The following is a 26,557-nucleotide window of genomic DNA, read 5'->3' on the forward strand; positions in this document are numbered from 1 at the left end:
ATTTACTCACAGCTGGGATCAGAGTCCAGTTCAGCTGCTTTCTGCGTCCACTACGGAATGAGGGACGTGGCACCAGCAGTCATAAAGGAGTGGCAGCTTCTGGTCATCTTCCTGGATTTATGCTCATGTGTTCTGCTGGCTTTTCTGCTTCAACAAAAACATGGCCTGACCACTCACCTGATGTCCTCACCTTGACTACAGCTCTGGCTTGATTTAATTCCTCCCTCCCCATGGAAGCCACATCCTGATACTTTATTGCAGAGTCATAAGGGAAATAGCATCAGGCTGTCAAGGAGCCTATCTAAGGTAGTTGGAAGGTGTGGATTTGATCTCCTGGTAGGAGAGTCTGGGATAAGCCCCACAGCTCAGGGTGTCCACTGGGTAACAGTGACAGAAAATGCCATCCCAGACAAGTTATCTGAAGGCTCTGGGCAGCCTTCAGGTCAGGGACAATCTGGCACAGTCAGTCACCAAGGAAGATAACATGGGCATCTTCCTTTAGTAAGTGAAGTGGGGATACAAAAATTGAACCTGAGGCTGTTCTCAGAGCACTTCCTCTATAGATGTCCAACAAGACATTCAGAAGAATTCATAGACAGGAGAGCCCATGGAAGCAGAGTTGGCACAGGAGTGGGTATACATCCACATGCAAGGCCTGGCCCCCATGCTCATACTGATGTCAGCCAGTGTGAGGGCAGCATGGAAGAGCTTCACAAGGACAGATAATGATTTACAACTTAGGAAAGGGGGAAGAGGGGAGGCAAAGCTCGCTTTGCTTCTGTGGAGCGGCTGTGTCTATCTCCTTGGGATCCTATAACACCTCTATAAACCAGGAGGGGACCTCATGGACCACTTTACCTACTCACACGTGTGTTTGAGTACATCCCTGAGCCTGGCTATGGGGCAGCAAGAGTGGGAACTGCCCTCAAGGCTTAGGGACTGGCAGAATGTTGAGTACAGCCTGATCTGTCACAAGCCTGATGAGGATGAATATCTCTGACAGACAACTCAGAGTCCACTGGGTGTAGAAGCCGATAGTGCAGAAAGGATGGGTGGGATCCATGTAGGTAGGAAGAAGCTCAAAGCAGCCCTCTGGACCCTGGGGGTGGGGGTAGGTGGCACAGATTGTAGCTTTCAGATTCATCCTAGGTGATGGCCTGATGCAGGCTCTGAGACCAGGAAAAGCCATTAGTCTCAGGGAGACGGTTGTAAGAGAAGCTGGAAGCAAGCCAACCAGAAGAGATCCCCCGACAGCAGAGAGTTGAGAAGCAGGGCCTTCTTGGATTCCATGAGGGAAGTAGGTATGAATATGGCAGCTGTCACCTGCTAGCCAACCAACTGCTACCCTCCCTCTGTCCCTCATCACAATGTGACTGATTTTCTCACTCACAGCTCCAACTCCCCAGGCTCTGTGGGGTTTTCAGCTGACTATAAGCCATACAGGCTTCCCATGAGGCCCTGTTTAATGCTCTCATTGTCAATGGTCAGTGGATCCATGGCTCTCCTTGATGAGCTTCCTGACTGGACATTCAGCATACCAGGCTGCTGCTGGCTTTGCTGTCCTTGCATGACGTGTCCAAGAACAAGCGATTCCATTCTCTGGTACAGTAAGTCCAGCTGACCCGTGGCCAGACATCCCATCCAATTATTCTTATCTTTATCTATAGCCTATATTTTTTTTCCCTCTGAGTCCTCTACTACAAGGGTTTCAAAAGGTTGTGAAATCCACAGAGATAAATTTTCTTGCAAAATAGAAATACCAGAGGTTCTTTCTTTTTTATCTTATAAAGAAGTAATAGGGAAACTGAAGAAAGACTGAAATCTTGATCACTTATTTTTAGGGTGTCATATATCTTGAGACTCGCTTTCTTATTTAAGGAACAGAACACACCTAGGTCAACATGACAGAGGCTGAAGTCCTGAGTTTGGTTCAAATACTAGCTCTGTGGCTTCCTGGCTGGGAAACAGAAGAGTCTCAGGCTCCATTTCTGAAATGAGAGTAGCTAACCTGCTCCAGAGACCTGTAAGTTGGGGCATGCCACATATTCAGGGTAGCCTGCAGAATGCAAGAAACATGCCTCTTTCCTTGGCCTGGAGAGTAAACACTGGCCATTGGGAAGGGTCTTATACCTGGATGAGCAAGCCATTTACTTACACTGCCCACTGTGGGCAAAGACACTTTATACCAACAGAGATTCAACTTTACCTGAGCTCTTTGCTTTGTGTAGATGTAAGGCAATGGGAGGCATAAGAATGCCACTATCCCTGGATGCTAAGAGGAACACCAATGACTTGGGGTTGAAGACAGAAGCTCTGCCTGGCTCTGAGACCTGTGAGACTCAGAAACTAAGAAACCCACAGAGACTGGATGGGATTTCTATCTGTGCTAATTGGCACCAATGCAGCCCAGCAGTCTCAGTCCCCTTTAGTTCCCTGTGACGAGGCAGCAGCACGAGAAACTCAATGAGGGGCAACCAGAAAAGCTATCATTACAATTAAATCTGTCCCCATGGGATCTGACAGACAGCCTGAGAAGGCTGCTCTGCACAGACCAGCAGGGACAGCCCTGGATGTTCTGGTCTGTGAGAACACAGCCTTTCACCCCAGGAAGGGACTACAGCCTCATTTGCTCATTCATTCATTGAGTCAGTCAGTCTTACATGCATGCATTTATTCATCAATGAATATGTACTAAAGGCTGTTCCCACTTATTCAACAGCACATATGCTGTCCCCACCCTCTGCTGTGGGTTCATACAATGTAAAAGAGATATAGGCAAAAATAAAAGTCAGTAGGTGGGAGCAGAATGGACAGAAGTAAGGGGGGAAGGAAATGTATGACCAAGTCAGAATAGCTGTGGTCCCCTCCTTCCCACCACTGGCCATTGGGAAGGGTCTTATACCTGGATGAGCAACTCAGGTATGAAAACATGCCCACACAAGATTTCTGAGCTAAAAGTGAGTGGCAAGGTGGAATGGCAACAAGACCCAGCATTCATGAAACAGGGCTGGGAAACTGGGGATTATACCAGAGACCATAAAAGCTAAAGAAGTGCCCACAACTCCTGGGTCCCAGATTCTACATGATGTTGGCTAAATGCAGAGTACCTTTTGCAGGGAGGTGAACCATTCAGATGGTTCCCTCCTCTCCCAAGGAGGCCTATGAGTTCTGTTGGAGTTCATGGGGTCCATGTGTCATTGGTACACTGTTGCCTCCTTTTCATCATGGTGACTGGGGATCCAGCTCCAACTCTGCCTCTTTTTGCTGCTCTCAGAACCCTTTGTGCCAGCTCCCAGGCTAGCACTCACTGGAATGTGGTCAATCAGGGGACCAACCTGGGTCTACAACCGACATCAGAAAGAAGATGTCTGCTAAACAGGGATGGATTCCAAGCACACATGGAGATACCTACTACTCTAGAACAATGACCAATATGTTTTAATTGAAGGACTAGAGGAGCCCATCATTCCAAGAATCAATACCCTCCACATGATCTGAGGCAGAACTATCCCCCTCTGAGTCTAGTTCTATTTGTTTGAAGGAACAGTAATAATGACCTTGGGGACTTATGCTGGCCTTAAGAAATGCATGTGAAGAAGAGCTGGGGTCTGGAGCTATGCTTTGCAAATGTGAGGGTGCACCATTTTCTCTGAGGCAAGGCAGGGTAGTGTCCCTCACTGAAGTCCCCAGGATCTGCTGCTACCTAGACTAGCACTAAGTATTCCTGCTCCTAGTTGCTGCCCTCGGGACAGAACTCAGAACTCAGCACATAGGCAGGCCTGCATGGACACTGTTTGAAGAAAGAGAGCTGGAAATGCCCACTTTTTTCAATGCAGTGCATCCCTGATCTGTATTCACTGCAGGTCCCAAGAGACTACACAGACCAATCACTGACACATCTCAGAAGACACAGAGAGCTCTACAGAGACAAGAATCGGTGGAAGGAGGAGGTAGTGGGTGGCACATCAGTGGAACATTCTAATCAGTGTGGCAAATAGCTTAGCCCATTAGTCACCACCACTGGGTATCTATGGAAATGCCTAATGATGGTCTTCAGGACAGACAGCCAGACAGCATACTGGTTTCTATAAGATCCTCAGATGGGCCCAGCCCTCCTCCTCTTCTCCACTGGATTAAATATGCATTCTCTCTCTCCTCTCTCTCTCTCCTCTCTCTCTTTCTCTCTCTCTCTCTCTCTCTCACACACACACACAGAGAGAGAGAGAGAGAGAGAGAGAGAGAGAGAGAGAGAGAGAGAGAGAGAGAGAGAGGAGAGGGAGGGAGGGAGGGAGGGAGGGAGGGAGGAAGGAAGGGAGGCACTCATTATTCAGTGCCCTTTTGTGAGTCTGGCCCTGCCTGCGGCCTTGCTTTCCCTGAGTTTTGTCTTGCTGCGGCTCCTTTGCAGATGAAGCACTGCAGTCCAGGTCTGCAGCTAGCACACACCAGGAGGAAGACAAATGGTTAGGGACATCGTATTCTCTATAGCCAAGGTAAAAACAGCGAGTCAATGGGCCCCTGCTCAGAGCTAGTCAGGAGGCTTCTCACCTCTGGGATGACAGCACTCCTCCCACACAGAGGAGTTGGTGCCTTTGGCATTACAGATAAGGAAACTGAGGCACAAAGAACCTGGCCAACAGCCCAAGTCATGTGTAACTCACCACCAGAAAGTGGCAGAGCCAGGATGAAAACCCATGTCTCCTGGCTCTGTGGTGACACCGTGCCTGCCTGAGCCTGACACTGATGTCACCAAACACAGACAGAGGTCCATAGCTTAGCTTTGCTCTCTACCAAAACCTCCTAAAGCACCAGCAACTTCCAGAAATCCACACTGAAGCTGAAACCCTTCCAAACAGAACAGAGTCTAGGTAAAACTGGGGCATGGGACTTTTATCTTATCATGGGAAACATTTGAGTGATCTCCATGTTCGCCAAAAGAACAAGTATTAAATTATCTTCCCCCATTTGATGAATAGCTCAGCCTTTAACAATATGTGTAAGGCTTGTTTATAATGTAGGAACTGTTTATGTGTTTGTCAAGCTTGAAAAAGGATAGGAAAGTACAATGATGGCATAGTCATTTATATAAACAAAATTAAAACCAGGGAATCACGAAATGACTTGGAAAAGTACAAAACTAAAATAAAGGTTGTTTGGGGATATGAGAGGATTTGTTTTTCTTTACCTAAACTTTCTTGACTTTTCTTTTGCTTTCTACTCTGAGAATAGAGAACTTTCACAAAGTAATACCATTAAGAGGTCAAGATTTGGGGAAGAAGGGACTGTGTTAATGTGCTCCCTCTCAGCTGTTCAGAGCCAGGGCAGACAGGACAGTATCTGGGTGAGTCCCAGGCAGTTCCTGACTACCAAGAGAGATTCAGGTGTCTGAGGTTACTGAAGCTCGATACCCAAAGCCCTCGCTCCTTGCCAAGCAGCTGGGATATACATTTGGAAACCAGTTACTACAAAACAACAACCTGTTCCTTTTAAAGTGACCATGGAACCTTCACTAAGGATTCCCATTAATCAGGCCTGGAAACACCTGAATGGTCTTACCTGCCCTCCAGCAAGCCATATGGGTTTAGCTCCTGAGGGAGTTGTGACCTCAGTTCATCCTCTGAGGAAGGCATAAGAGCTGAGATCACCCCCAGGACCCTGGCTACAGGTCTGAGCTAGTTGGAGCCACACATGAGAGTCTCTGTACAGGTGACAGATATGGCTGGAGATAAAATTGGGATGAAGACCCTGTCCCGCCATGTGTTACTGGAAGCTGGAGAGGTAAACACTGAGTAGGATATATATGACCAGCTGTGAGGGAAGAAGACAACAGTGGCATTCTTTCTTATTCCATCACATGGCTTGGGTCCTGGTGGTCTAAGCCTACTTGGGCTTTCCAAGACTGAAGACAAGTCAACTCTGCCAATGGCTTACCCCTCTAAGACCAGGATCATCACCTCTCCACAATACCACTTGACCCCTCCCCTCACAAATGACCCCTCCAGGCTTACACTGAGATATGTTGGTTCTTAACATTACTTCTGGATAAACGTCAGTACCTATGTATCTGTCCACATTCTGTGTGCATGTGACATGTGCTCACACTGGCCAAACCAAAGCAGAACAGGACCAGCCTGGGAGAGATTGAAGCACACAGCAGAAAGGACTTGACCATTTCCCAGGAACCTTTCTGGGGTCCTGTCAAGGATGATCATAGCTCATAGCAGGCATTGAAACAGATAACAGCTTCTTCCCTTGAGTGTTCCTCTAGGATAGCATGATATAGGAATGGAAGTCTTATTTCAATTTCATTGGTTGACTTATGGGCTCTAGCTTAAGCCTTAGTAAGATGACAGAAACAAGTTACCACATAGACTGCTGGGGTTAGGAAACCTACCATTAAATCTCCATTTCCAACAGGCCTTGCACAGGAAGCATAGTAACAATACATCATTCAAGTCAGCTGAGCTGCCCAGCAACTTGATGAAGTGCAGTAATATTGTCCTATATACTAGTGAACAGGCTTTGGGGGCACAGTGCCATTCCCCAGCCTCACAATGAAATGACAGTCACCTAATGAAACTGTCCTTGGGCTTCCAATGTATAGCTTCTTGGACAATAATTTGAACAGTGAGTAGTACTTTGACCTTCCTGCCAATTATGAAAAAAGTGTCAATCCAATCTGCTAAACTTTTCCCTCAACCATGCAAAAGCCCCCACACACACACACACACACAAAGAAAAACACCCTCAACTTCTCCATGGATGAGCACTGAAAGATTGAGGCTTTTGAGCCAACCCTGAATCATGGCGACCCCAATTATCAGGCCCTCTTCTGACCCCTTTCTCTTTCTTCCATTGATTTCTAAGGACACTGATTTCCTTGAGAGTCTACAAACAACTGTTCATAGCTGATTCTAATAGACAATCTGATCAAATCACTTCCAGATAGCAAACCACACTATAACCAAAACACAGGTGTCTGTCCCAAGCTACCTTTGAATTATTACTTAGAAAGGCATGAGCTTAGGTCAACATCCAGGTTGCAAAAGAAACATAAAACCCTATCATCAGGGCTGGGTTGAATGATGGTGACCTCCCTCGGGACAAGCACCAGACAGAGATAAGGAGATCACCAAATAGACTGTCCACTCCCAGCATGGGAATCTGTAGAGCTCAGTCCAGGAATGTGGAAAAAGGGAAAGAAGGAAGAAGATGCCCTCATTCCATTCTACCAACCCACATAAATAAAGGCTACAAACATTTTCAAACCCAATTGCCATTTGAGAAGAGGGTATGGTAAGACCTACCTGGTGCTGAGCTACCTGCCTGCAGAGGCAGCATACAGAGAAGTGAACTCCTTTCTCTGTGATTCCCTGAGGCAGTCATTAGAGGGGCCTCCTTCCCACCCACCCAGAAGCCAGAGGTGGCACTGTACTCACCCCACTGCAGAGGTGCCAGCTGCAGGTGTTCCAGGACGAGCTGGTTCAGGAGGCCCTCCACGCTCGCCTCACCGCTGCGCTTTAGAGATGGGTAAGCTTCAGTCAAGGAAAACTTAGCTCCTGCTAAACTACAGAACTGGAGGAGTTAGCTAGACAGATACACCACAAGATGAGAACAGTCTTAATTACATAGGTCACCCCTCTGCACAAGTGGTTGTCTACCCCGTGGTGAGGGCATCAACCTGAGAGTGGGGGAAACCAGACACAGAAACACAACAGGTTCCCCTTCTTTCACCTGTACATCCACTCAAATGAGTGACTGTTCTATAAGGAAGAAAGAGCTCCAGGGTACTCTTATCCCAACCATGGTTGTTGCTGGGGGAAATAAGTCAAAATTTGAGGTTATTTTTCCTTAATAGAATATGCAAAGTGTGGGTTGACTGTTCAGGACAAGCTTGTGTTTCTCGACTCATACTGGGTTCGTGCTGGTTTCGTGCTTGCTGTGTTATACATCTTGATGTAATTACATACATTATTGTGAACATGCTCTCTCAAGTGAGTTCATAATTGAGGAAGTCATAAGTCTCTCAGCAAGCATCAGTGGATGAAAAAAAATCATGGCTTTAAAATGCAGACAGCAGGCAAATTCCAGGAGCTGCTGGGAGGCCCCAGTGCAGCTCTCAGCAGGTCTGTAAGCCTCTCGCCTCTCCCACAAAATCAAAGTCACCATACACAAGCAAAAAGAAAATGGGGAAATTGAGCTCCTGATGTTTAGTAACAATTAGAAATAGGAGGAGAGCACATTTCCTACTTCTTTCTGGCAAGTCCATTCTGTTTAACAAACACGCCCCTTGTCCCAAGTGAGACAGGCAGGGAGGCATTGGGTACAGAGATGCCAGGAAGAGTTTGATGTTGAGCCCACCTGGTAAAGATGAAAATTACATGTGCCAAGTCTGGGAACGGTGGTGTGAGTTGATCTTCTAAGTAGAGACTCAAAGGGGCAGAGGTGGGGGCCTGAGTAGGAGGGGCAGGGCCAGTAAGTGAAGGGGCTCATGATCCTAGGTCTCAGACCAGTATATCTCTGAAGCCAGCAGCCCCACTGGGCATTTAGGGAAAATTACACAGACTAGGGCTGTCTAGGAAGCATGGCTGGACCAGCATTGACTGAGATGATGCTAGACTAGCCCCCATGATGCCTAGGGAACCTTGCCTACCCCTAAGACTGACCAGTTACTCTAGACTTCCTCCCAGTACCACATGATTCACTGTCTGTCTTCCCCCTTGTGTCTCCTTCCTCATTTGGTCCTTCCTTCATCTTTTCTTTGATCCCACTTCCTCCAGGAAGTGTTTCCAAGCTGTCTCTGTTCAGAAGGTTCTCCTGTGTCCTCTTCCAAGACACACTACAGCTGGGCTTCACCACTAGCTTGTGAGCCCCTGGAGGCCCACAAAAGTGCCAGACCCCATTGACAGTGCTCAACAGTGAATGAAAGCCAGTGAGCAAGCACCCCAGGTGGGCAGCACAGGGCCATGATTCACCACGAGCAAAGCCCAGAGCTGTCTCCAGAGATTAGCCTAACTTCGAGTTTTTTAATTCTGCCACTGTCTCTCATGAACTTTGGACAAAACAAACAAACAAACAAGCAAAAACAACAACAACAACAAAAAAAAACCAAAACAGAAAACAAAAAACCACCGAGTTGGCTTCATCATCTGCAGCATTACAACAAGAACACTTGTAGTTTCACAGGATCCTAAGGAGGACATGGATGCACCATCAGATGTGCATGTTGTCAGATAGGTCCTGCTTCCCTCCCCTCTGGGGAGTCCCTTCCCTGCCTTGCTTCAGTGAGTGAGCCACTGCTTTGCTCTCTCTACCCCTAAGGGATCCTCTCTCTTCCAGCACCAGCTAGCAAAGGTATTGTTTTTGTTTTTCCCATACATAATTCTCTCTTAAGAAGAGCCTTCCACATGCTGTCTCTCCATCTCATTACCATCCAGGGCAGGTTTGCTCAAGTGTTGTTATTATTGGCCAGCACTCTGCAATGTACTTTTAATCCTCTTGCCGGTCCTGCACCAGTCCTGGGAGTGAGGATTTACCTGGTTAGTTCAACAAGGAGGGTAAGATAGGGCAGTTAGGGATACTGAACTAAGACTGAAAGCTAAGTCTTGGAGGTCACAGGCATACAAGAGAGATATGGCCTTGCAAACAGAAAACACTAACCTCCAGCAACCCCAGTACCGGCGACATGTTCACCTGAATGAGCCAAAGCCAGGATGTAAACAAAAAGATGTACACCATGTTCCCAGCAGGACTGCTCACAGTGCCAAAAGGTGGAAACATCTCAAGTGTCCACTCTCAGATAATTAAATAAAAAGAATGCAGTCCATCTGCACAATCAAATGCCATTCAGCCTTCAAAAAAAGGAAACCTAACACATTACGTGCATGTCACTTGAAGACAAAGAGAATCCATGCACAAAGGGACAAAGAAGGTACCTAGTAGTCATATCCATAGACAGAACCTCAAATCCCTAGCCCTTAATCCCATCCCTGGCTGTCAGGGATTTGAGGTGCTGAGTCTAGTTCCAATTTGAGAATGTGAGAAGCTCACAAGATGCACGTGGGTAAGGCTGCAGTACTGAGCTGTAGGCTTTGCCATGGTTAAGATGGTAAATTAAAGATAAATAAAAACATGCTGACGGAAGGAAGGGACTCTGCAATTAAGAGAAGGAGCTGGAGAGGATGAGGGGCTGAAACCAGGTGCAGAGACTGGGAACTTGCCCAGCGGAAGGGACATCTGAGCCAAGTCTCTGGAAGTGACTGGAGGGAGACAGGGATGGAGGAGGGGCCCAGAAAGAGAGGCAGGAGCCCAAAATGCATCAGCAAAGAGAAATTCCCACCAGATCATGGAAACTGAAGTTCCCTTGGGGGGGGGGGTTCCGAGATCATTTGGGAAGCTGTGCTGCTGGTTTGGTTACTGCTGGCTTCAAGGACAGCAAGGTCACTGTACACACAACTGAATAGCTCTGAGGTGACACCATTCTTCCTGAGAATGGTCCACTACTGAGTCAGTTTTCCATAGCCACCCCAAGCTACCCTAACAAACAGTTTGGCTGGGGGTGCCATAACTATAGTGAACCCCTTATCCAGCCTCCAGCAGTTACCCCATGTGAGATTTCCCAGCCATAGAATGTGGATGTAGAGGCCAGGAGTATCCCTGTGACCACTCATGCTCTGCTACGATTTTGTGATAGACTTGCTTGCAAAAATGATCAAACATAACCTCCAAATCAGGCATGGTGGTAGACCCCTGTTGGTAATCTCAGCTCTTGGGAGTCTGAGAATCAAGAATTCTTCCAGGCCTGCCTGGACTACATAGTGAGATCCTGTCTCAAGAAACCAAAACCAACCAACTAACCAAACAAACATAAAAAAATAAGTAAACAAAGAACAAAACAAAGAGCCCTCCTCTTTCTCAGCTCCTGAACAAATCCCTGCTGGGTATTCTGTAATTCACTCTAAACAAAGACAGAAAGTGATGATGTGTGCATGGGACTGGAATTATGGTTTTTGGCTTGGGTTTGTGCTCCCACAGAACTTATTCCCTGGGTACATCAAGTCCTGGGGGTGGAAACACTCAGAGCCACTACATTGGGGCTTGGTGAGTATCAATGGGGATGGACACTGGCAGGAACTATAAGAGTGTTACCCATTCCTTCTAATCAGATGAATGAGGTTCTTATACTTGAAGAACCAGAAGTCAGAGAGTTCAGCAACTTAGTGCTAGGCTGCTTAGTGATGGCACAGGGCCCACCGTGAGCACCTATAAGGTTTCCCAGTCACACTGGCCTGTTTCTGAATATGAGCCACAAAGGGTACAGTTGAGTTAATAAAGCTGATCCCTGTGTGTACAGTCCTGAAAGACTTGCAGTCCTAAAAGCCACCAAAGGTATCTAGTACCTGAGCCTGAACCACAAGTGGCCAAGCTGGTCAGCCAAGGTCCCCACCCATGAAGCAACAATACAGTGCAGATGGTAGGAGCTACTTCTTAATGTGCACATCTTGGCATCTGGGGAGAGAGATAAATAAATTATGATGGTGACAGAAATCACTACTACTTCTGTAGAGAAATTCCTAAGGTGCTTCCTATGGGAGGGGACCTATGGTAAGTTTCTGCCATGCATATTCTCTGATAATAATTTCAAATTTGGACTTCAGAACATGTTGGCTGTGGACAGGGACTGTTATTTCTAATTTGCTGCTTTTCATATGTGTATATAGTATATGTTAGTCATTTGGTCAGATTCACCCTCTCTGCTATTTTTTTTTTTGCTTGTTTTGTGCCCCCCCACTTTTTTCTTTCTTTCTTTTTCCTTTTCTTTCTTCTTTCTTTTTTTTTTTTAAGAGATAGCCTTGCTCTGTAGCCTAGTCTCACTCCGTAACCCCAGCTGACCAAGCCATGACAATCCTCCTGCTTCAGCCTTCTCAGCCTTCTGAATGCTGGGATGACAGCGGTAATCACTATGTACTTCCATTTCATAGATTTAAAATGACAACCCCCACCAAATTCTCAGGCCTGTGGAGGAAACAGGAAGGTTTTGGTGTTAGAAAGTGAAAGGTTGAGGTTTGAACCCATGCAGGGTGACCCTGGAGCCTTCAGTCTGTACACCACTCCACACACTCATAGACACATTGTGTGAATACTTCACTATGCACCTGGAACCCAGGAATCGAAGCGTCTGTTTGACTGTGAGGACACCTCTGCCCCATAGACTGGGTCCCTTCAGGGCCTGTACTTGCAAACAGCTGAGACAGCATCCTGACCTGTCCTAGCTTTCCAGCCTGGGTTAAAGGCCAGCATGCTGCTGAAGCATGACAACTCCCTGTGACAGGCAATGTCCATGCTTGGAGAGGGTTTCTCCACACTCTATTGGGTGTTAAGACTTTCCCTGAAAATTTTCCAAAATAGGAGTGAATCTTAAGAGTCAGGTGGTCCTCTCCAACAAACCACAGTCATTCAGATTCAGTACCTTCCAAAGGGTTTCCCAAGAACTGGGATGCCTCATCATGTAGAACAGCCTACTTGCAATAAGGCTTGCCAACTTTTATTTCTCAGAGTCCCTCTGTGGCCACCCATCCTTCTTTGGACAAAAAGCTGGACTCCCTGTAACCCAGCACAGCATACAAGTCTCTTATGACTTGTTTTTCCCTCTCCTGCTCAGCATTCATGCCTTCACAAGTATGTGCACATGTGTGTGCTCACGTGTGCAATCCCAACAATTTGCTACTCACTCTTGTACTTCATCTTCCTAGTTAGCAGCCACCCATCTTCTAGAGGGATAAGGAAATGAAGTAAGAGAAAAGTCTTTACCAACATCAACCAGCTAATTAAACAGTAATAATAATAAATGACTAATGGTAGTGGGTGACAGGTGTGAATCAGTCACAGAAGTGAACATACTCCAATTCAAATTCAACACAGTGTGGCAGGTGCAGGATAGTCACTATGTGGGGACAGACAGAGGAGGAAGGGTTGGTTTTCTGGGGTTTGGTAGACCCAAAGGGTTGTCTCAGATCCCATATCTCTAGAATATGAGTGGGTACTTATAAGGAAGATTGTGTAGAAGGTACTGCAGGCATAAAGGAGTGAGAGCTAAGGCAGGAAGTAGCAAATTATTTGGACAGCACATGTACATGGGCCCTGTCCTTCCCTTACCCCAAACAAATATGACTCGTAAGATGGTTTCCATCTCATGTACCAGCTCTGGGGTAAAGGACTACAAATAAAAGGGTGCAGCCCAGCCCTACTAGAGCTAAAGTAAACTATCAAATTGTCATAAATAGAAATTATAATAATGGAGAGACCTCTGTAAATGATTAGCAAGCCTCTTACTTGACTTTCTAATTTGCATCACCAACTTTCTAAACATTGATGCCATTTTTCTCATCTTGGTGAGTACCCTGGCATCTTAGCAGAGCTCCCTATGCCAGTGGCAGAGCTGCACAGAAAACACCCACAGTGGACATGCTGTCTGGGGAGAAGTCCAGAGAGGTCTGAAATTGGTTCACTACAGCAAGTCCTGTTGTTAGAAACATTCTAGAGCTCCACAGAAAAGAGATGGTGAAATGGATGGAGAGCAGGCAGGTGCATGCTATCAGTTTGCCCAAGAAATGTGGCCATCTCAACAGTTCCTCTGCATAGTGTGATTAGTGGGAAGGCCATGGCAGAAGGGGAAGCCTAGGTATGATGCCTAGATGGAGCTCAAAGCATAGCACTAGGGGCAGCCTGAGTCCCAGCTGACTATTCGCAAGCCAGGTGACCTTTGAGCAGGTGAAATAGCCTTATGGGCCTCGTTTTTCTCATTGGTGGCCAAGGGAGAAAACTACATCAGAAAGCTACTACAAAAAGCAACCATTGTATCCTGAATCTAGGACTTGTGACTAAGATCAAATACAGTATTTGTCCTTGTCACTTCAATATCTGGTATGTCCTCTATCTGAGAATTGAATGAATTTTTGCAGCTACACATTGACTCTAAATTATAGCACCTGCAGGAATGGCACAGTGCATGTTCGTGTTCATGTGCGTGTGCGTGTGCGTGTGCGTGTGCGTGTGTGTGTGTGTGTGTGTGTGTGTGTTTGTGTGTGTGTGACCTAAATAAAGCAATCTATATATATAGATATCTGGCATCTAGTGAGTGCTAAGAGCACACAAACTGTGTGCATATTCAACACTTGCCCAGTCACATGGTGCACACCAGTTCATGCGCACACAGAGGCTTGTCATGATGCCCATGGAATGTCCTTTCATACACCCTCCAGCTGGCCAAACCTGAAGTCTACATTGTCTGTGTGTCAACCTGATTCTAAGGTACACACAGCCATCATATTTAGATGGGTGGGGGCTAGCAACCCAATCTGTGTCCATGCCAACTCATTCCCTTGCCCATCAAGGGTCAAACAGCAGTAGTGATTTGACTGAATATCCAGCCAGCTTCCCTCCAGCTACCAAGCCTCTGTGCTATGCTGTGCTGTGCTACGCTGTGCTGTGCTGTGTTGTGCAAGATGAAAGACCCCTGAACCAAGTTATTACAAACAGCTCTGATAGCTGAATTCCCTAGAGGCAGCTACCAAATGATTCCCTGCATTTCACTTATGATGATCAAGGAATCAACTATACTGATGACAGGGGCTGTTTGTATTAGAATTCATTTAGATAAAACTATTTCTCCAAGCATGACTGACTATTACAAAAAAAAATACTACACTGGGTCTTAAAAGAGTCTTATTTAAAGAGGGTTAGTGTTTTTCAGATGAGAAGACAGAGCTCCATTGAGAAGCACTCTGGAGAAGACAATTAGAAAGACTGAAGAAGAGCCTGAGCTGCTCAGCAGAGCAGCCCCACTCCCACCTCAGCATCAAGAGGGGACAGGGCTAAGTACCTCTCCCTATGGAAAAGTGGCAGTCGCAGAGGGCGGGATGAAGCATAGTACAGCCTCAGGTAGGTTGTCCTGCCTGAAATCAATCAGGCCTAGGGCCCTGTGCCTAAAATCTGTACAGGGCTGTGAAATTCCAAGTAAGCCTAATGACCCTGCCAGCTTGCATAGGGTGTCTGGTGTCTGCAGATCAGCACAGGTACTCTGAGTGACATGCAGGTAGGGCACCAGCTACCCTCAGCCACCTTGCTCAGAAGAATAGCCTTTAAAATGTGAGACATCACACTTGAGAAAAGTCTATGGTGGGAGATTTTCAATAAAAACAAGGCAGTGGGAAACGAGGGATGGTTTCATGTGTGCTCTAGGCTTGTCCCCTGCCTGCTTCAGCCCTAGATGGTCTCTGTAGCCTGGCTCTGGAGAAGGAACCCAGTTTTAGTCCAGACTAACCCTGATATTTTAAATCATTTCATTTGGCCATCCTGGCACCTACATTGGGGCAACTAAGCCACAGGTTTTCTGTTGGCTGGTGAAAGCTCCACCATACAATTTTACAGTCTATACCTGTGTGCTGGGGATCACAGTATGTACTGGGGTCTAGGTCTGACAATGCTCATCACACTGTCCCTAGCACTTAGCACCATCTCCAGCACAAACAAAGCACGATGGTTAAATATTCTGGAATGTTATAGCCAGATGCACAGTCCAACCATACCCACAGAATTCACTCCCAAAGGAGACAATGGAAAGAAACCCACATTGGAAGTGCATTTTCCTGACAGACACTCCGAGTAAGCCACACTCTCCATTTCTCTCCTTTGGCCCTAGGATAAACGTCCACCCACAGCTAACAGTGCACTGAAATGTCTGACACACTGTGTGGACCCTCTGCCGAGACTAACATGCAGATGCACTCAGAGTCCTTCCACCCACTCAGCTGAACTCTAATCACACTTCTGTGTGGGTGCAGGCATTTTATACAACTTTCCTTTTTCACAACATATTCCACAGAAAAGTATCTCACTCTTTCTACAAAGTTTCTCTACATCTTACTAAGCCATGTAACTCCATGTTGGCTCCCAGACAACTGATCCACATTCTGCACTGCCAGTCAGAGGATGGCTCAAGCCCTGTAGCGATTAGCAGCCACTGGGACCTGTCACTATCATGAATAGCAACACTCGAAAGAAACACAAGATCCAAAGTCAGGACCACCACTGGCCCCAATAAGACCTTTATCCACTCAGAATCAATACTTCATTAAGTGTGGCCTCCGAAGTGTGATGGGGCTGAGGAAATCCAGCCCTATGGTCCACATCCTGCCATGGCATTTAGATCTGTCTGTAGTTGAAACATATATTAAACGCCTCTCAGCTCCCTGTGGGTGGTAGAACACTGAAAAGGATAGGATTCTCCAGCAGATGTCCAGCTTGCTGCTGATCTCCAGGCCTCGTGCCTCCTGCCTCTCTTCTTCTAGCTGCTTCAGATTTGTCAAGTGTCCCTTCTCTCCAGGGGATTCTGGGACACTTTCAAAGCTGAACTTGTCCACTTGAATAGCCATTCTGAGAGAAGAAAGAAAACAGTGGAGAATTAATCAGTAGGGCAATTTCTTCCCAGAGCTGTTGGAGAGTCAGCACATGCCAGCATGAGACAGTCTGATGAACCATTATCACTAGTAATTCCTAAACGATTCATTCCCAGAAAATGAAATAATTACTCCCGAGGTGGTGCTGACTGCAGAGCTGGCTCGACACACAGTTCCAAAAGAGCTACAGCCATAGATTTAGACTTCTGAGAAGCCTTGCATCACTCCAGGTATAGGCTTCCATTGCACAATGGGTGTGGCAGACAGGACCTAGAATGTTGCTCAGGCAGTGTTCTGGGTCCTGACTTATGCTCCCTTCTGGACATCCACAGAGCATCCTGGCATGGCTGGACCCTGGGGACTTTTCTCTGCATTCTAAACTCTGCCTGATATGACTCCACAGTGCAGCCAAAGGAGCTCATGGGCTGACACATACACACCCTGCTCACAGTTGCCACAGCCCATATTTTACCACTGTAGCTTCCAAGCCACAGACTTGAGGGCCCTCCATTCAGCTCTCTGATCAAAGCTACCATTCCTCAACAAAACACTCTCATTGCTTACTGGGCCCTTTGACCTTCTACACATTTCTAGAATGCAGAAAGCTCTCTGTCTTAGTTGTGGCTCTGGAATGTTCTAAGTCATGACATGGCTGAGCACTCCTGAAGCAGGGGCTGAGCTCAGCTCAGCTCAGTCACAGCAGCCTACCCTCTATTCTCTCCTGCAGCATTCCATTTATTTCTGTCAGGGCATTTATCACGAGTTTAAAGATTTATCTCTGAGTAGGTTAATCGTATCTCAATTCTGCTATAATTTAGCTCTACAGGGGCAGAGATACACTTGGTCTGAGTGACCAGGCTCCCCAGGTATAGAATAATGTCCAGGACATGTCAGTGACTCAGTGAATAACCAGATGGATGAAGGAGCAGATTAAAAGCCTCCCCAGATAACACAAGTCAGTCTTTCTTCCCCATTGTGTCTGTATTCTGGCTAACACCCTGACCTGTCATATGTCCCCACCAAGGAGACCTGATGTCTAAACTTTATCTCTTGGCCTGATTGGGCATATACCAGGTACTCACTAAAGGTACTTTTTGTGGATGTTAGGAGGGAGGCAGAGAGGAAGGGGGCTTCTAAGGACTCCTAAGCTGTGGCTCCAACCCAAACAGGACTCAGAATGAATCAGCTGATGGGTGAAAGTGGACGTTGATGGTATTGTTGGACTCTGAGTGGCCATATTTGTCAGCAAAACCATAATCCCCTTTGGGGCTTTTCCAGATGTACATCACACTCAGTGATGTAGTCTCAAGACCTATGCTGGCTCTACTTAGGGCTGCTGAAGGGTCAATAAATCTATGGTACTATGTTCAAAGCCTGACCTGGAAGGCTGGTGACCCAGGGGATGAAGGCGCTGCTGGGGAAACACAGTCCATGCAGATAGCAGAACAGCCCCCTAAAGTTAAATATACTCTTGTGGGTGTTTTCTAAGAAGTTTATCATAAGCTCTTGGGGACAAAAAGCACAAAAAGGGAAAAACTAAAGACTAATAATGTAAGATCTTAAAAGTTATACTTTAGTTCCATAATCTCTTCCTGAAGTATTTGTATTTTAATGTGATTAAAAAAATTTTTTTCTGCTCATCTCGGTAATTCAGAAGAGTGACTGTATCCACAACACATGTGCTTGAATGTAAGTAATCATAGTATCTAGAGAATACTATGGACATACACCATCAAAAATTAGTTCACATAACTAGGTATGCTTCAGGTCTAAAATCCCAGCTCCCAGAAGACTGAAGCAAGGTGACTGTGACTTCAAGGCTAGCCTGGAGTACAGAGCAGATTCAAGGACAACCCAGGCTATGTAGCAAGACTACCTTTTAAAATAACATGTGGGGGTGTTGGTGGTAGTATGATTGACCAGGTAAAAAAAATTAAAAAGAATTTAAAAATATTTGCTACATGAATATGATGACCTTTGAAGCATGAGTTTGAAGCATGGATCTCATGGTGGAAGGAAAAAAACTGATTTCCAAAGGTGGTCCTTACATCCACAGGTAGGCAGGGTATGCACCTGGACCCACATACACATCATACAAACAAATAAATGTGTGTATCTCATTGACACAGCATTTGCCTAGAATGTACAAGGTCTTGGTTTTGGTCCCTGGAACCATTTTTTAAAAATTTGCAAAACATGATATAAGAATCATAACACACAAAAACAAAACAAAAAATACTTAATATTCCGAATTTTTGACTCTCTGGTATTTCCCATTTTTTAAAAAAGTACATATACAAAGAACTCAAGAAACTAGAAATCAAACTACCAAATAATCCAATTTTTAAAATGGGGTACAGATCTAAACAGAGATTCTCAACAGAAGACACTCAAATGGCCAAAAGACACTTAAGGAAATGTTCAACATCCTTGGTTATCAGGGAAATACAAAATCAAAACCACTCTGAGATTCCATTTTACATCGATCAAAATGGCTGAAATCAAAAGCATCAATGACAGCTTATGCTAGAAAGGATGTGGAGAAAGGGGAATACTCCTCCGTTGCTAGTGGGAGTGCACACGTATACAGCAGCTGTGGAAATCAGTATGGTGATTTCTCAGAAAATTATGGATCAACCTACCTCAAGACCCTGCAATACCACTGTTGGGCATATACCCAAAGGAGGCACAGTCACACCACAAGAACATTTGCTCAACTATGTTTATAGCAACATTATGTGTAATAGTCAGATCCTGGAAACAGCCTAGATGCCCCTCAACTGAAGAATAGATAAAGAAAATGTGGTATATTTACACAATGGAGTACTACTCAGTGGTAAGAAACAATGACATCCTAAAATTTGCAGGCAAATAGACAGAACTAGAACAAAAACATCCTGAGTGAGGTAACCCAAAACCAGAAAGACAAATATAGTATGCACTCACTCATAAATGGATACCAGACATAAAGCAAAAGATACCCAGCCCATAATCCATAACCCCAGAGAAGTTAGAAGCCTCTTCCAGAAACAGATGGAAGCAGATGCAGAAATCCACAACTAACCAAGGGGCCAAGCACCTGAAGTACAAATGAAGTGAGGAAAGAGTGATAATATGAACGAAGAATGGGGAAACCACAGAATCAGCTGACCTGAGCTAGTGAGAGATCACTGACTCTGGTCTGACAAATGGGGAACTTGCATAAGACCAAACTAGACTCCCTCAATATAGGTGATAATGGTGTGACTGGGACAATATATGAGGCTACTGGCAGTGGGTCCAAGATCTAACACTAACATACAAATTGACTTAGTGGAGCCTATTCTATATGGAGAGATACCTTGCCCGGCCTAGGTACAGGGGTGTGGGGGGTGGAGAGGTGCCTTGGTCCTGCCTCAGTGAGATGATGAAACAGACTTAGTAGACTTCCTAGGGGAGGTCTTACCCTCCATGAGGAGCAGATGGGAAGTGGGGAATGGGGAAGACAGGTAGCAGAAGGAGAGGAGGGAGGGGAAACTGGGATTGGAATGTAAAAAATAAATTAATAAAAAATGTACTATTGCTGAGGTGTCCTGCCAGCTCTCTCTGTTATTGTCTTGTCCTCACTGAGAACCTGGATGACTTGGAGAAGTGTTAAGTTGTTAAGCCAACTCCACATACCCTGAAGGCCTGAGAGGTCCCCTGCATGTCTATACCAGCCCCTCATGACCTGCCCTTGGTCATTATAGGGAGTCACTTTTGTAGATTCATTGTTCAGTGCTAGCTCCATTCAGAAAATGTGGAAGTCACAAGCACAGGGATCCAGAATGCTCCTTTAGACACTGGTTAGCACATATCTAAAATTTGCACACTTCTATTCTGTATTAAAGGAATAACATACTCTGGGTGTCCCATGGCAGGCATCTGACGCTGCTTCCACAAAGCCCCCTGATAAGTATGAGGACAAGGAGGTGGGAGCATCTCTGCTGAGAGAAGCACAGGCCACTGCCTCACATTCCCACATACATGAGTACCAAGGAAGCAGCTTTCCTATCGGGGCAGGGCCACTGGCTTGAAGCAAATAGGGTACAAAACTAACAAAGACTGAGCAACACGGTACATGGTCTTGTTCCCCACAGTCTTTGTGGTACGGCAGAGAGAGGACACATTAGGAGTTTAAGTGTATGAAGGGACACCACAGATGCAGGGTTGTTTCCCATGGGTGGAGAGCTCTATGGAGGAGAAGTGGGGGTATCTGGGTTCACATAGTCTGGACTCCAGCTCATTTCACATAGAAGCTGGTCACCAGAGGCAGCCACACGATTGTCTTCACATCTTTGACCCCCTCATACTGCAGGATCTGGGAGCATTCACTTGGCTCACTTGGTGTAATTGGTGCTCAAAAACATTATAGCAGTTATTTTCTAGGGTAATGAAAATGTTTTAAAATGGATTTCGGTGATGGCAGCACAGCTCTCTGAATGCCTTGGAATGGTGTACACTTCAGGGGGATGGACAGTATGCTATGTCAGCAGAGCTTTTATAAGAAATTATGGCTGTTACGGGAACTTACGCTAATGATCAAATGGGCTAGCCAAAATAGGTTTTGTATGGTATAAAATGCCACACAAATGCTAATGGGCCTGTGTGTTACTGCCCCTCACTGTCCTGCAGTCATAACCATCATTCCACTGAAGTTCATGTCAGGTGTCTACTCCCCATTACTTTCACCCTTCTCTCAGGCAATGCTGTTTTCTTCAACTTGGTGCTACCAGAACCCAGCACAAAGCAGACACTGGACAAAGACAGCTCAAGGAGCAGCTGGCTACACCATCACAACTGTTGTGGACCCCAGACCTGGCATGATGGATGTTTTCTCTACCATCACCGGAAAATCTCTCTGCCTTCCACCAGATCAGCTGTTTGAAACAGAACTTTGTGGCTTTCTCCAGCCTGCTTAAAGCTTCTGCAGATGCCAGTATGGAGGTTAAAATGTCAGCAGAACTCTTGGCAGGTTTTCTGCTAAAACCAGGAAGTCTGAAAATGCCTGGGTCTGCTTGAAATTCATTGTGACTTTGGACAGGCCATTTTGCCTAAGTGAGACCAGGCCAGGGTATGTGCAGCTCAGCAGAGAAGTCCTTCCAGCTTCAGAATGACTACAGAAAACAAGCTGTTTGGAAACCTGTTTGCCTTATATGACTCATGGGGTCTGAGTGCTACCTAGCCTTTTCACCAAGCTTGGGTGTAGTTTAGGCTGGGTCAAGAAATGTCTCCCAAAGGGAGGTCAGAGGAACACCATGCATGGCAGGTTCCAAGTAAGTTCTTGCTTCCTCCCTCCATTCTAATGACATCCAGATGCTGTCTAGGGACTATGAGACTAATACTAGGACTAAATCTGTTTCCATGGCAAGAAGGCAACCTTACTTTGACCTTCATGCTAACACAGAAAAGGGAGTAGCTGGGGTCAATTTAGCTCACAGCAGATAGAACCAGGATAAACATGACATACTATACTCTTACACTAGACCCAAGAAGATCCAAAGAGAAAAGATCTTGAGGGCATTTAGTAGCTGATTCCTTAAGATAATGCTGAAGAAAGAAGGCTAGCATGCTCCATGGAAGGCTCTGAGATCTGGCTTTGAGAACCTGTGTTTCCCTCACTATATTAATGAGAAGAAGCCAAAGAACCATGCTGTAGGACTACATGGTGAAAAGACAGAACAAACTTCTGCAAGCTGTCCAGGACTCCATATCCATGCATGTTTTGGTATTTATGCATCCACAAAAACAAATGTATGTATAGTATGCAAAATCTATATAAACACCCTAAGGAATGCAAAATAAATAAGTTAATATAAAGAAGCTAAAGGACCAACAGAATCAAAATCTCAAGTTTTTTTTTTTCTTTTCCTAGAACAGCTTTAGATGTTAAAACCACCACACCATATCCATAGATCCTGTCATGTACCAACCCCAAAGGTAAATGAAAACAGAACAAAGGATGGAAGAACCATACGGCTCCCACTGTCCACTCTCCATGGAAATTATGAAAATCCCCTATGAGTGGAACTGAATCTACCAAGCTTGCTAGGCTGCATCGGTGCTTGTGTACAGAAATCTTTCAGTACTTGGATGAAAATTCTGTTACATGCTACTGCTTAAGTACAGGTCCTAATAAATTGGCACAGCATCTGCAAGGCACAAAACAGACCCGGGCAAGAAAACAGTTGCCAGAAGCTCACCACCTATGCTATATGTGTCCTGCCCCAGGACTACTATTCCTAACCCCAACATGATCAGTTCCCACTATCCTATTATTTCAATCTCATACCACCCCACCATCATGGATTATACCCAATGAAAGAGGAAACAGGTGTAAGGCGTGTGTGGTCACAGGAGCAGTAGTATATACCAGGTCATTAGAGCTCTGAAAAGGTGGGCATGTTCCTATGTTGGCTAGGGCAAAGCCTCCCTGTGATACTGGGAGCATCACAGGCCAAGGGTCTACTTGCTCCCCAGAATTGATCCCAGATGTACACAGGATATCACAAGTTACTGCTGCCACGATTGCTGTGACGCATAGAAATATCCAGGGTCATATATTCATTTAAGACTGTGAGTCTTCCTTCCAGTGCCCTGTTCTGAGCCTCCTGAGGCCTGGGGACTGCGAACTGTGGAACCCTTCTCAGCGGTCCATCCCACCCAGAGTCTGCCAGCATCCTGCTCCCCCACCACCCACAGGAGGAGGTAAGCTTGGGCCTGTTTCCAGCCTTCCTGGTGCCCTATTCAGAACCTCCTGAAGTCTAGGGTCTGCCCACTGGGGAACACTAATAGAAGTTATGACCCAATTAGGATTAACAGACATCTATAGAACATTCCATCCAAACACAAAAGAATATTCGTTCTTCTCAGCACCACAAGACCTTCTCTAAAATCAACCACATACTTGGCAACATAACAAACCTCAACAGGTACAAAAAAAAATTGGAATAACTCCCTGTATCTTATCAGACCACCATGCTTTAAAGTTAGAATTCAACATCAACACAAATTACACAAACCCTACAAACTCATGGAAATTGAACAATGCACAATTGCACCATTCCTGGATCAAAGAAGAAATTAAAAAAAGATACTAAAAACTTCCTAGAATTCAATGAAAATGAAGACATAATATACCTAAACTCATGGGACACTTTGATTGCACTACTAAGAGGAAAGTTCATAGCTCTAAGTGCCCACATAAAGAAACCAGAGAACAGTCACACTACAGAATTAACAGCACAACTGAAAGCTCTAGAATAAAAATGTGAAAACTCACCATAGAGGAGTAGAATCCAGGAAATAATCAAATTCAGTGCTGAAATCAGTAAGGTAGAAACTAGGAAAACACTACAAAGAATCAATGTAACGAAGAGTTGGTTCTTCCATAAAATCAACAAGACAGACAAACCTTTACCCAAACTTACCAAAAGGCAGAGTAAGAACAAGCAAATTAACCAAATCAGAAATGAAAAGGGGGACATAATAACGGATACTGAGGAAATCTACAGAATCATCAGGTCATATTTTGAAAAACTGTATCCCTCAAAATTCAAAAATCTAAAGGAAATGGACAATTTTCTGGATACATATCACTTATCAAAATTAAATCAAGAACATATAAGCAATTTAAATAGACCTATAACCCCTAATGAAATAGAAGCAGTCATCAAAAGTCTACCAACTAAAAAAAAGGAAAGAAAAGAAAAAAGAAAGAAAGAAAGAAAGAAAGAAAGAAAGAAAGAAAGAAAGAAAGGAAAAGCCCAGGGCCAGATGGTTTCAGTGTACCAGAAATTCAAAGGAGAGCTAATACCAATTCTTCTAAAAGTATTCCACACAATCGAAGTAGAAGGGTCAATGCCAAACTCTTTTTACAAGGACTCAATAACCTTGGCACTAAAGCTACACAAAGACAAAACTAAGAAAGAAAACTACAGACCAATATCCCTCATGAACATTGTTGTAAAAATACTCAATAAAATACTGACAAACCAAATCCAAGAACATACCAGAAAAATCATCCACCATGATCAAGAAGGCTTCATCTCAAGGATGCAGGGATGGTTCAACATATGAACATCCATCAATGCAATCCGCCATATAAACAAACTGATAAAGAAAAATCACATGATCATCTCACTAGATGCTGAAAAAGCCTTTGACAAAATTCAGCACCCCTTCATGATAAACGTAGTGGAGAGATCAGGGACAACAGGAACATAACTAAACATAATAAAAGCAATATACAACAAACCAACAGCCAACATCAAACTAAATGGAGAGAAACTCAACTTGATTCCTCTAAAATCAGGAACAAGACAAGGCTGTCCACTCTCTCCATATCTCTTCAATACTGTACTTGAAGTTCTAGCTAGAGCAGTAAGACAACAAAAGGAGATCAAGGGGATGCAAATTGGAAAAAAAGAAGTCAAACATTCACAATTTGCAGATGATATGATAGTTTACATACATGACCCGAAAAATTCTACCAGGAATTCCTACAGCTGATAAACACCTTCAGCAAAGTGCCAGGATACATGGTTAACAAAAAACAATAAGTAGCCGTACTATATACAGACAATAAATGGGCTGAGAAAGAAATCAGAGAAACATCAACCTTTACAATTGCCACAAACAACATAAAATACCTTGGGGTAATGCTAACCAAACAAGTGAAAGACCTATAAAACAAGAACTTTGAGTTGTTAAAGAAATAAATTAAAGAAGATACCAGAAAATGAAAAGATCTTTCATGCTCTTGGATAGGTAGGATCATCATAGTAAAAATGGCAATCTTGCCAAAAGCAATCTACAGATTCAATGCAATCTGCATCAAAATCCCAGCACAATTCTTCACAGATCTTAAAAGAAAAATACTCAACATTATATGGAAAAACAAAAGACCCAGGACAGCCAAAACAAACCCTGTACAATGAAGAAACTTCTGAAGGCATCACCATCTCTGACTTCAAGCTCTATTATAAGGCTATAGTCCTGAAAACAGCTTGGTATTGGCACAAAAATAGGTAGACCAATGGAATTGAATTGAAAACCCTGATATTAACCCACACCCCAAGAACACCTGATTTTTGCCAAAGAAGCTAAAAGTATACAATGGAAAAAAGAAAGTATCTTCAACAAATGGTGCTGGCATAAGTGGATGCTGGTGTGTAGAAGACTACAAATAGATACATATCTATCACCATGTACAAAACTTATGTCCAAATGGATCAAAGACCTGAACATAAATCCAGCCACACTGTGCCTCTTAGAAGAGAAAGTAGCAGGTACCTTTGGGCAAACTGTACAGGAGACCACTTCCTGAACATAACACCAGTAGCACAGACATTGAGATGGACAATTAACAAATGGAACCTCCTGAAACTGAGAAGCTTCTGTAAGGCAAAGGACACAGTCAGCAAGACAAAACTACAGCCCACGGATTGGGAAAAGATATTCACCAACCCCACATCTGACAGAGAGCTGATCTCCAAAATATACAATGAACTCAAGAAGCTAGTCACCAAAACACCAAATAATTCAATTAAACAGTGGGGTACAGAACTAAATAGAGAATTCTCAATAGAGGAATCTAAAATGGCTGAAAGACACATAAGAAAGTGTTCAACATCCTTAGCCATCAGGGAAATGCAAATCAAAACAACTCTGAGATTCCATCTTGCTCCTGTCAGAATGGCTAAAATAAAAAAAACATCAATGACAGTTTATCATGGAGAGGATGTGGAGAAAGGGGATCACTCCTCCACTGCTGGTAAGAGTGCAAACTCTTACAGCCACTTTTGAAGACAGTATTGCAGTTCCTCAGGAAAATTGGAATCAGTTTACCCCAAGATCCAGAAATTCCTCTCTTGGGCATATACCCAAAGGATGCACATTCATATAACAAGGACATCTATTCAACTATGTTCATAGCAGCATTGTTTATAATAGCTAGAACCTGGAAGCAACCTAAATTCCCCTCAACTGAAGAATGGATAAAGAAAATGTGGCACATTTACACAATGGAGGACTACTCAGCAGAAAAAAACAATGGAATCTTGAAATTCTCAGGCAAATGGGAT

General features: G+C 44.7%; 1 protein-coding gene across 3 annotated transcripts in view; it reads right to left on the reverse strand.

Moving 5' to 3' along the window:
- Nucleotides 1–26,557, reverse strand: part of Trappc9 (trafficking protein particle complex 9) — a 473,194-nt gene that overhangs the window by 88,158 nt on the left and 358,479 nt on the right. For all 3 annotated transcript variants that reach the window (XM_027403774.2, XM_027403775.2, XM_027403773.2), the window contains 2 exons: nt 16,279–16,431; nt 7,437–7,528 (listed from right to left, as the gene is read on the reverse strand). In XM_027403774.2, coding sequence (XP_027259575.1) covers nt 7,437–7,528; nt 16,279–16,431 — 245 coding nt within the window. The remainder of the gene's footprint in view (nt 1–7,436; nt 7,529–16,278; nt 16,432–26,557) is intronic.

Source organism: Cricetulus griseus, chromosome 2, assembly GCF_003668045.3.
Source record: "Cricetulus griseus strain 17A/GY chromosome 2, alternate assembly CriGri-PICRH-1.0, whole genome shotgun sequence".
NCBI lineage: Eukaryota > Metazoa > Chordata > Mammalia > Rodentia > Cricetidae > Cricetulus > Cricetulus griseus.